This window comes from Heptranchias perlo, chromosome 10, assembly GCF_035084215.1.
Source record: "Heptranchias perlo isolate sHepPer1 chromosome 10, sHepPer1.hap1, whole genome shotgun sequence".
NCBI classification, from domain to species: domain Eukaryota; kingdom Metazoa; phylum Chordata; class Chondrichthyes; order Hexanchiformes; family Hexanchidae; genus Heptranchias; species Heptranchias perlo.
Window position 1 is genome coordinate 50992730 of NC_090334.1, and position 12078 is coordinate 51004807.

Sequence of the window (12078 nt, forward strand, 5' to 3'; positions counted from 1 at the left end):
GGTGGGATCAAGTTCTCCAGATTATTAGTCCAGGCCTCTGGTTTACTATCCAGTAACATAACCATTATGCTATCATACTGCTTTGAATGCTGAACTACATTTAAAAGTAGTAAGTTTTATTTTTCTCAATTTTCTCCTGTTCTAGAGGCCTCGGGGGCTAAATTGGGCCGCGCAGCGCCCGTTTTGTAAGTGCTACACGGCCTAAGGACCTAAAATGACGTCTGGAATGTGCCGCACACTTCTAGCGGTATGTGCACTGGATGCCATCTTGGTAAAGGAGTTCACGCACGTGCAGATAACAAATACCGGCACCACGTAAAGTAGGGAGAATATACAGTAGATCAGTATGCAACGTTGATTTAAAGGGACAGATGCGATTTTGGAACTCAGTGCGTTGGCTGGAGCGCTGTCTTAACCTCGCACAACTGAACAGGTCTTAAACAGCATGGAGGACCCCCCACTAGCGCTATTTAAAGGGATCATGCAGGAGTTACCGGTTAGTTGCTGGATTATTGCTTCTGGCTGCTGATGCATTTGTAACTCTGTTTGGAGGTCTCCTAAACTTGAATACTAGGACTAGGGGACATAGCCTAAAAATTAGAGTCAGGACTTGCAGGAATGAAGTAAGGAAACACTTCTACACACAAAGGATGGTAGAAGTTAGGAAGGCTATTCCGCAAATGACAGTTGATGGTAGCTCAATTGTTAATTCAGAATCTGAGATTGATAGATTTTTGTTAACTGAAGGTATTAAGCGATATGGGGCTAAGGCGGGTATATGGAGTTAGGTCACTGATCAGCCATGATCTCACCGAATGGCAGAACAAGCTCGAGGGGTTAAATGGCCTACTCCTGTTCCGAGTTTCCTATAATAAAGTTTCAATACTCTACAGGAGTGGACTGGCTAGCTGACAGACAACAACAAGGGCACTGGCAGAGTGGCAGGGGTGGGACAGGAATGTCGTCATCCTGAAAGAGGACAGCAGGTTCATGTTCCATGGAGCCACTGCCACTTGCTGCCTTCTGTTACGCGCCACCTTCTCCTGCAAGAAAGCGGGACATGTGTCGGTGAGTGTCCTGCAAGACGTTTGGGTGATGTGGCTGTCATGATTGAATAGCTGCCAGCATGTGAGACCTGTGAGTTGTGGGTACGCGGCTTGCAACCGTGGTAATGTGTGAGGGTGAAATAAGCATCTGACTGGAAGAGCTGAGTACTGATTGAAAGTTTGTTGGTCGGTAGGTGATGTAGTGCGTGGAGCAGTGGATGCGGCTAGTGGTGCAGTTGGTAGGAGATGCCACTTGACAGTTGACCTCACTCACCTTGACCACTCGTGTCAAAGCATTGAACTTCTTCCTGCACTGCATCCATATTCATGGTTCTATACACCTGGTATTGTCCCCTCGTGCCTCGGCAGCATATGTCTGGAGGGCCTCTTGCATCCACCCACACCCCTCCAAAAACCCCTGCAGATACAGGATTCCCCACCTCTTGCACCAAGGCCTCTAGTACATCATCAGGGAACCTTAGTGCACACTCTCTCGCAGGCCCGTACAATCTCAGATCAGCAGATTGGTGAGGTCTGGCATGCAGATTGGAGGATGTGGAATTTAGTAGTGCACAACCTTTATTCAATGTTTTAACATAACTCAACAGTTTGTAAACATAGGGACGGGACCTGCACCTCTATTTTACATGTGCGATGTCTGATCTCCGTGCAGACTCGTATCTTATATTTTGCAAATAAGAGGTGCAGGCTGCCTTTAAGTAGTGCTAGCCACTCGCATTATCAGGGTCCCCTACTGGTGAGCAGCCAGCCAACAGCGCAGGCAGCACTGGCTGGACGCAGCAATCAGGTAAATCATCAGGCAGCACAAATGTTATGTGCTGACTGCATCTCAACCACCGGGAGCGGGTGAATCAAGCATCGCGACCCCCGCGCCCAGTTTTAGCAACTTCAGACTTGCGTTTTCTTGGAAGTAGGGGGTGCTAGAGATACAATGGGTCCATCAACCTCAGAGAGAATGAGGGATGGTTGGTTGGTATTTTGAGTAAAGACCCTTTGTCAGAACATTTCTGTCAGGGATCTTGGCATGTCTTTTCTAATACCAGAGGACATGCTGTGTGCCCCTGGCATTATCTCATATTTTCTGCATTTGCAATTCTGCCCTTTTCCCCGTGCAACTTTTCACACCCTTTTGTTCTTTTAAAGATGTAGCATTGCCTCACTGAAATAATTACATGCATATTACACATATGTATGCATCATCCATCACTTGCCCTCACATCTCCTGCCAGCTTTTCAAAAACCTCTGCTTCTCATTTTACCTAAACTCCTGTGACAGAAGCCAGTATTCCTGATACTCTGAATGGTCCCCTCCTCGTTTTGTTCAGCCCTATTAAGGGGCCCTTATCTTTGAGTTTCTAATTCTGACAAAGTAATGTTAACCTACACCATCTATATTTCCAGCATTTGTGTCTTTTTTTCACAAAATAGTTGTCCATTATCCAACAAAGTTTGTTTGGTCACTAGGGTAGGAAAGCTTAAGGAAAAACTGCCTCCAATTAGCCAATAAACACATCAGCTATAGCCAGTTAATGCAAACAGATATGATTCCCTCTAATCTTAAATTTCAATTTGTAGCATTTCAATGAACGAGGCCGTCAACTAATAGGTTATTAGAATAGAAGTCAAACATAACTCCATAGAACACAAAGCACACATGTACTTCCAAGGCATGAAATTTGTACATTTAAATTAAACTATGCAGTTCTGTGCTGATCCTTTTTTAGTAAGTTCAAGGAAGAAAATTTACTTATTTAATGTAAAGATGCTCCTTTGGCTAAAACATTCAAGATTTTTTTAAAAATCACCTCACCTGGAAGTGGATAAGCTTTTTGAGATCATCGAGATAATATTCATCAATGCTGTATGGGGCTCCCTCTACCTCAAATACATACGCAGGGGTCAGGCTGTTTCGGAATGGCACTGCAAAATAGTCTGCAAATTCTGTGCAATTAATTGTGGCAGACATCAAGATCACCTGTGGCAATTTAAGAAACAATGCTTTTCAAACCAAGGGGAAATCTCCATGATAAACAGATCAGAATTAAAAACAAAATGTTTTGCAAGACCACAACTACATACAGAACTCAACATCGCATCCGATTAATGCCTCATACAGCAACAGTACGATCACTTTAGATCTGTCCTCTATTGCTCTCCTAATGCAGATCAATACCTTTTGCTGAAGCTAATGACTGTGTTGATAGTCATAAATTTATCCATTCCCATTCAATAATCCATTTAATTGTCCATTTAATTGTCCATTTAATAATGTTATGCTTATCCACAATGAATTGCACATGACAGCTATTGTCCCAGTTATCCAAAAGATCTAAATCCTTCTTAAACTGGTTGCATTGTTTTTGCCTTCTATTTTATCATCTGTTCATTATACTACCTCCATGGAGGGCAAAAATCAAAAAGCTGGGGTAACCTGCTCATAACATCTTTTCAGCCTTAGAAGTCCCCATTTATGGCTATCCTTTGTGTTGTTTTTACGTCAATTTTCGAATTTACCTCTCATTCCACAACTTTCTACTTTTTTACTCTTGACTGGAACCTTACCAAATGTTTTTGAAAATTAACCTTGAAGCTATTCCACATTCCCTTGACGTCTACTTTTTTTTAAAACCCCTATTTCTGTGTCAGTGCCCTTTTTGCATACTGATATTAGTATTTCAGTTCTAATATTGATTACTGGATCCTAAAAGCTCTATACTTCTACCTTAAATGCCATACAAGAATAATCACTAAAGATTAAATTCAGAATATTGGTTGTTCAACAAACTGTCTAAGGAAACAATCCTGCACCATTTCTAGAAACACATTCTCTTTAGTTCCTGCTCTGCTGTTTTCTTAGTCAAGGATTGGATACATGAAATCCCCCACACCATGTCTATTCTGGCCTTTTTTCAGGCCTCTGTGACCTGTAGAATACGATCTATCTTCTCCCCAAATGGTGTCCAGGTCTCTAAACTAATAAATGTAGTGTATCATACATTGTATAATTATGACGCAAGCTTTTTGACCAATGAACTGAATTTACGCAAGGAGATATAAAAAGGCAGTTAGATGTGATAGCAAACTCATTACCTTTAATGTCTAGACATTCTGGCAAAGTAATTAAAAACCTAACAGAATGTGAAAGTATAATTTTACAGAAGTTATGCTAAGGCTTTACAATGCACTGGTGAGACCACAATTGTTCGAGCTGCACCACAACAAAATGCATGTATCAGAGGGGGTGCAAAGATCAAGAATGATCCCCTGTAAAGGGGATAAACTACGAAGTAAAATTAGAGAAGCTCAAGCTCTACAGTCTAGAAAGAAAAGCAGTAAAGGGAGCCTCACTGAGGCATATATAATATTAAGTGGCATATATATCTTTCTCTTACAATGTTCAGCCTTTTAAAACACAACACATTCCAGGGGCAAGGGCAGAAGGCTCTCTACATGCAGAGCGCAATGATTTGGTAAACGTCTGCATCATCTGATTACATGGTTTACTTATTCAGCTGTAAGGACTAAGTCTGGAGAATGGGAAATATTGCACTAACAATTTTAAAGTGAGTAGCTTTTGTGTATTAGTGACAATACAAATCACCTGGTATTCCCCCCTCCCCACACCAAAAGTAAAGGGTGCGTCTTATTGACCTGCTCTCTTTTCAGAGCTGTTGGACCCATTCTTAGTAGAAATATTCTGTTTTAATTTCAAGCCTAATCCCCAAGTTTTCTATCTCTCACATTTCGTTAGGTCTCCCACCGCCTCTGCCATTCACACATCTGTAGCTCTTTAATGACTAATGCTTCTTTCCAGTGCTTGATGAAGATGATCAGTTACATCAGTCATCATTCCACCAATACTGCCTCTTCGTTTTCATTTCCTTTTTCTCCTGATTCTATTAAAATGCCTTTTCATCTCTGATTTTTCAGTTCCAAAGAAGGGCACAAGCCTGATACATAAACTGTCAGTTCTCTCCACAGATGCTAACTGACCTGCTAGGTGTTTCCAGCATATTCTGTTTGGTTTCAGATTTCCAGCATTTTGCTTTTTATACCAATTGTAAGCAGGGTCTCTCTCTAGGATTGAGCTAACTCCAAGATGATAGTCCTGTATACTTGGGCTGGGGAAGGGAGGGGAGGGAAAGAAGGGAGAAATTGTCACAGAATCGATCCTCTATGACAAGCTGCGCAATCCAATATCTGAGTCAGGTAGGTATGTAGTACTCCAGGGCATTAATAATTGCCCTGAAGTACTACAGCCTGACTCATTGATAGAACATGGAGCAGACGACCTGTTGGGTTGGGATTCTTCCCAATGAGCTTCCTAACATTCAATGCCCTAATAAGTATGAAGGTCTCAAATACACAAGCAGTGGGAATCTTACCCAGTGTTCTTTACTAATAAAGTGTGCAGTTTTAGCCAGTTAAAATTCCAGCAGTGCCTCCACGTATACTTGAGGGATCCTAAGCCTTGGCTTTTACCAACCAGCACCCAAGTTCACTAGGCCCAAGTGAGGCACATCCTTATAGGAGACAGTTTGCACGTCACATCAGGAACAGAATCTCCATTCATGTTGATTTCTCGGTAGTTTGGTTTGGAGACGAAGGATAGGGAGAATGAAAATGGAAAAGGAAGGAACTTGCATTTATATAGAATCACAAAGGTTACAGCACGAAAGGAGGCCATTCGGCCCATCGAGTCCGTGCCAGCTCTATGCAAGAGCAATCCAGCTAGTCCCACTCCCCCACCCTATCCCGTAGCCCTGCAATTTTTTTTCCGTTCAAGTACTTATCCAGTTCCCTTTTGAAGGCCATGATCGAATCTGCCTCCACCACCCCCTCAGGCAGCGCATTCCAGATCCTAACTACTCGCTGTGTAAAAGTTTTTCCCCATGTCACCTTTGGTTCTTTTGCCAGTCACCTTAAATCTATGTCCTCTGGTCCTTGACCCTTCCGCCATGGGAACAGTTTCTCTCCATCTACTCTGTCTAGACCCTTCACGATTTTGAGTACCTCGATGAAATCTCCTTGCAACCGTCTCTGTTCCAAGGAGAACCCCAGCTTTTTCAGTCTATCCACATAACTAAAGTCTCTCATCCCTGGAATCATTCTAGTAAATCTCTTCTGCCCCCTTTCTGACGCCTTCACATCTTTCCTGAAGTGCGGTGCCCAAAACTGGACACAATACTCCAGTTGTGGCCGAACCAATGTTTTATAAAAGGTTCATCATGACATCCACACTTTTGCACTCTATGCCTCTAATAATAAAGCCCAGGGTTCCTGTATGCTTTTTTAACCACTTTCTCAACCTGCCCTGCCACCTTCAACGATTTGTGTACATATACCCCCAGATCTCTCTGTCCCTGTACCCCTTAGAGTTGTGCCCTCTAGTTTATATTGCCTCGCCTCGGTCTTCCTACCGAAATGTATCACTTCGCATTTTTCTGCGTTAAATTCCATCTGCCACTTGTCCGCCCAGCCTGTCTATATCCTCTTGAAGTCTACCACTATCCTCTTCACTGCTTACTACCCGACCAAGTTTTGTGTCATCTGCAAATTTTGAAATTGTGCCCTGTACACCCAAGTCCAAGTCATTAATATATATCAAGAAAAGCAGCAGTCCCAGCACTGATCCCTGGGGACCACCACTGTACATCTCCTCCAGTCCAAAAGACAACTGTTCACCACTACTCTGTTTCCTGTCACTTAGCCAATTCTGTATCCATGTTGCTGCTGCCCCCTTTATTCCATGGGCCGCAGTCTTGATAAGCCTACCAAGCGGCACTTTATCAAACGCCTTTTGAAAGTCCACATACACCACATCAACTGCATTGCCCTCATCTACCTTCTGTTACCTCATCAAAAAACTATCAGGTTAGTTAAACACAATTTGCCTTTAACAAATCCGTGCTGGCTTTCCCTAATCAATCCACCCTCGTCCAAGTGACTGTTAATTGTATCCTGGGTTATCGTTTCTAAAAGTTTCCCCACCACCGAGGTTAAACTGACTGGCCTATAGCTGCTGGGTTTATCCTTATACCCTTTTTTTGAACAAGGGTGTAACATTTGCAATTCTCCGGTCCTCTGGCACCACCCCTGTATCTATGGATGTTTAGAAGATTATGGCCAGTTCCTCTGCAATTTTTACCCTTACTTCCCTCAGAACCTAGGATGCATCCCATCCAGACTGGTTGACTTATCTACTTTAAGTACAGCTGGCCTTTCAAGTACCTCTATCAATTTTTAGCCCATCCATTATCTCAACTATATCTTCCTTTACTGAAACTCTACCAAGGAAGAAGATGCTGCCAAAGACAGATGCAAAGTACTCATTTAGTCCCTCAGCCATCCCTTTGCCTCCATGAGCAGATCTCCTTTACGGTCCCTAAATCGGCCCCACCCCTCCTCTTACTACCCGTTTTCATGCCTGTAGAAGACTTTTGGATTCCCTTTTATGTTGGCCACCAGTCTATTCTCATACTCTCTCTTTACCCCTCTTTTCCTTTTTCACTTCCCCTCTGAATTTTCTATATACTGCCTGGTTCTCACTTGTGTTATCAACCTGACATCTGTCATACGCCCCTTTTTTCCATTTCATCTTACTTACTATCTCTTTTGTCATCCCTGGAGCTCTGGCTTTAATTACCCTACCTTTCTGCCTCGTGGGAATGTGCCTAGACTGTACCCGAACCATCTCCTCCTTAAATACCACCCACTGTTCAATTACAGTTTTGCCTGCCAATCTTGATTCCAATTTACCCGGGCCAGATCTGTTCTCATCCCATTGAAATTGGCCCTCCTCCAATTGAGTATTTTTACTTTAGAGTGGTCCGTGTCCTTTTCCATAGCTATTTTAAACCTTATGATACTATGATTGCTGCTCCCTAAATGCTCCCCCATTGACACTTGCTCCATTTGGCCCACCTCATTCCCTAGAACCAAGTCCAGCAATGCCTCCTTCCTCATTGGACCGGAACTGTACTGGTTAAGTTATCCTGAACACATTTCAAAACTTCCTCCCCCTCTGTGCCCCTTATATTATTATTGTTATCCCAGGATATATTACGATAGCTGAAGTCCCCAGATATCACAACTCTATAGCTTTTGCATCTCTCTAATTTCCCTGCAAATTTGCTTCTCTATACCATTCCACTAGTTGGTGGCCAACAGAATACACCCAGTACTGTAATGGTACCTCTTTTATGTCTTAACTCTAACCAAAATAGATTCTGTCCTTAGCCCCTCCAGGACATCCTCTCTCTCCAGTACTGTAATATTCTCCTTAATCAATACTGCCACCCACCCCCCACTTCCTTTCCTTCCCTATCTTTCCTGAACACCTTGTATCCAGGAATATTTAGTACCCAATCCTGCCCTTTTTTGAGCCAAGTCTCCATTATCGCCACAACATCGTATTCCCATACTCTGCTGACCTTTCTCCTCCCCTCCACCCACTACAGCTGAGCCATCCATGGCGCTGTGGACTTGGCTCTGGCTGCACTCCGCAGAGTAACTCTCTCCCCCCTCATCAGTATTCAGAACTGAATACTGGTTAGAGATATAGTGCCTTGCACGTCCTCAGGATATCCAAAAGCACTTCATAGGCAATTAAATACTTTTGCGGTGTAGTCACTGTTTCAATGTAAGGAAATGCAGCAGACAATTTGCACACAGCAAGGTCCCACAAACAGCACAGAGATAAATTACCAGATAATCTGTTTTAATGATGTTGGTTAAGGGATAAATGTGGAACAAGACACCGGGAGAGCTCCTCTGCTCCTTTTCAAATAGTGCCATGGAATTGTTAATTCCCACCGGAGGGGCCAGACAGGACCTTGGTTCAACATATCATCCAAAAGACATCAGCGCTTCCTCGGTACTGCACTGATGTGTCAGCCTAGATTATGTGCACAACTCTCTGTAATAGGACTTGAACCCACGACCTTCTGACTCGAGAGGCAAAAGTGCTACCACTGAGCCAAGGCTAACAGTATAGTATAGTTATGAGTTGCCACATACCAGACTGACCAATGAATTCCATCACCCAGTAAAGGCACTGATGATTAGCAAATATAAACCTGAGAAAAAGGGAGGGGGAATGAAACCTGACCTTTAACAATTGTGTGTGTTCCTTTGGTTGCTCATGTAGATTGGTCAACCCATTTGCAACACATGTAACAGATACTTTACAACTTTGAATAAAATGTGCTGTAACTAGATGCAGCTCAGGTTGAAGTACCAATGAATCTGTGCAAGTGTTAAAGTTACCCAAACAGCATTTGTTTAAACATTGTATCAAATACTCACCTTAATAAACCGTGAATTAGTACGTAGAAGCTTACGAACAACCAGCAACAGAAAATCCATTTCTTCAGTACGTTCATGGACCTAAACAGGACAATAATTAGTTACAGAAGCAGTTACTTTTTGCTATTACACGTCAATATGATTTAATCCGCAATAAAATCATTTTGTTGTATTGTTATATCTGCCGACATACAAACACAACATGTATCCAACTATCCATTAATATTATCTGAATCCAAAAGGTGAGTCACAACCTTAATTCTATAATACACATACTTTAATTATTGGTGTGAAGAGCTTAAGAGCATTTATCAGGAAATCAGTTTCTTCATTTTTGCTTCCCCAATAGATTTTCATCCCTACTTTCCCCAAAGGTACACGCTCTTGCTTGGTTTCACAAGCTCCAGCAGCTCTCCAGTAGCGCAATCCAAGTGAGTATCAATAGGTTATAAGACTATGAGTAACTTAGCCAAGCCTAATCCTCTCTCCAAAAACGTCCAACAAGGGTGACTGGTTAGCAATAAGAGGAATCCCTAGCTGATTTTTTTCATCCCTAGCCCAGGAACGCCAAGGCCAATTGTAGCATCCCAAGTGTTGCCCAGGCTGAGATCAGCTAACTCAACAAAGATCAGAGATAAATCCTGGAACATACTGACCTGTATGGCTTAATACCAAACCACACAGTGCACTTACTCACCATCTGGTAGTTAGGAAACCAGTTGCAAATCATCATTAAAAATTTTTTTTTTGGAAACACAAATATCAGGGTAATAATGGTATGCAGATCAAAATTAGTCTCAAATGTGCCGCACAGCTGAAACAGTAGTCAAGGTCTATATAGAAAATCATGGCTTATGAAGGCATCACCTATTAACTAGAGGAAAGGATATACTCCACAGAAGCGTGAACGTGTAGCTCTCCTGATGGCTTAGTGGGTAAATGCACCACCCTAATGTGGTACTAGACGCACATACCAGAGGGGTTCTAGATTCAGTCCTCAAATATTCAGCCTACCCAGGACAGTGGCAAGAGGATTACAGTTTACTTCAGCACCCCTAGCCAATGGAAATAGAAGAAAAATTAGCCAGGGTTCCCACTGCCAATCACTATCCCTTACTGCAAATTGCACATGTATACATGTATGTCAGATGAGTAATGGGTCGGGCTCATCCGTGATGCCTTCCATACTTAAATAGCCTGTGAACAATCAGTGCCTAGGACTACCCATGGCAAAACAGCCACTTCAATGAGATACTGAAAAGTTATGAGCCCTATGAAATCATACCCCAAAATGAATCAGCACCTTCAAGATTACAGGGAATGAAAGGAGAAATAAATATAATTGTCGATCCATCACAATGTCCTTCAAAGTGATTGATGTATTAATCCTCCCACAAAGTGATAATTCCAGTAAACAAAAAGTTATGGAAGCGATGAGATGGAATGGTACCACCACCGCCTCTACCGAGTAACCTGAAACAAGATACCTCCCTAGTATCCTGAAACTGTCCTCCGCCACTGCCATAGGTACACCCAGAAAACGCCTATTGTTCCGTTGGTGCTAGACATCTTGCAATTCACTTTTTACAGTACATAACAGAGGCAGTATACATCTGAAGATACATGCCCAGAATAAACCAGTATACACATTATTCTCTCAGTTACTTTCGAGAATGCCTCGTTCCATGTGGATATCATATCACTGGAATCTAAAATCCTTCAATGTAGAGAAGTCAATAAATTCGCTGATGACTGGCTTTAACATAGGAAACCTCCAAAAATACTGAAACAAGTTGGATTAATATATAATTATGTTAATTACATTAATACACTTCATAACTAAGTCTCAAAGTTTTCACACAGTAGCAGTCGTGGACCCCAACGAAAGCATGGCAAACATTTTTCTCAAAGAGTCTGAATCTGAGTCCAAAGTCTTTCCTAATTTCCTTTGGTAAACATGCTTTTTGCAGGGATACTGCACTGGATAGGCCACTTAGCTGTGGTGGAACATTCAGCCTCAGTGTAGAGAAAATATTCCCATCCACAGACCCACACCTCCTGTTGTCCGATCACAACGTTGTATTAAGAGTGACTGTATAAAAGATTGCAACTTAGCCTATTTACTGAAATTATTGTGGGTGATCAACGTAAACATACAAAAAGAGAGTGTAATAACATGCACACAGTATAATATAATTTCATGCTTCAACATTTACTTGATGAGAAATACCCTACTTCATCAATGAAGATGTGCGTAAATTCAGTCAGGCATTTTGCATTGACAATTTTTTGAAGTAGAACTCCTGTTGTCGCATAAGTTAGTTGTGTGTCCGTACCAACTTCTTTTTCTAATCCAACCTTATTTCAAGAACAAAAACAAATACGAATCAAATTATTGAAAATAATAAGACATTAGGATTATTGTAGCAAAATAATTGCTTTACATTAACTGATATCTAGCATTTAGATTATCCTATTGTATGTTAACTCAAAGATACATCCAAATTTTATTAAAAACCATATCGCTGCAAATACTGTGTGTCTGTGCCACTGGACCTCCTGTTGCCACATTTTTGTCACACATTTTACAGCAACTTTGTCCCCCCCACCCCCCACCCCAATATAATTTCCTATGTCCGCATTTAATATGGGTTTCGCCAAGGTAAACTAGAATTGAAAAACAGAGAAGTTATGTTAAACTTAT

At 41.9% G+C, this 12078-nt stretch overlaps 1 protein-coding gene across 1 annotated transcript in view; it reads right to left on the bottom strand.

Annotated features, from left to right (window-relative positions):
- tdrd9 (tudor domain containing 9) overlaps nt 1–12078 on the bottom strand; it is a 95302-nt gene that overhangs the window by 49747 nt on the left and 33477 nt on the right. The window contains exons 5-7 of the mRNA XM_067991721.1: nt 11610–11732; nt 9375–9455; nt 2878–3042 (exon numbers count right to left, since the gene is read on the bottom strand). Coding sequence (XP_067847822.1) covers nt 2878–3042; nt 9375–9455; nt 11610–11732 — 369 coding nt within the window. The remainder of the gene's footprint in view (nt 1–2877; nt 3043–9374; nt 9456–11609; nt 11733–12078) is intronic.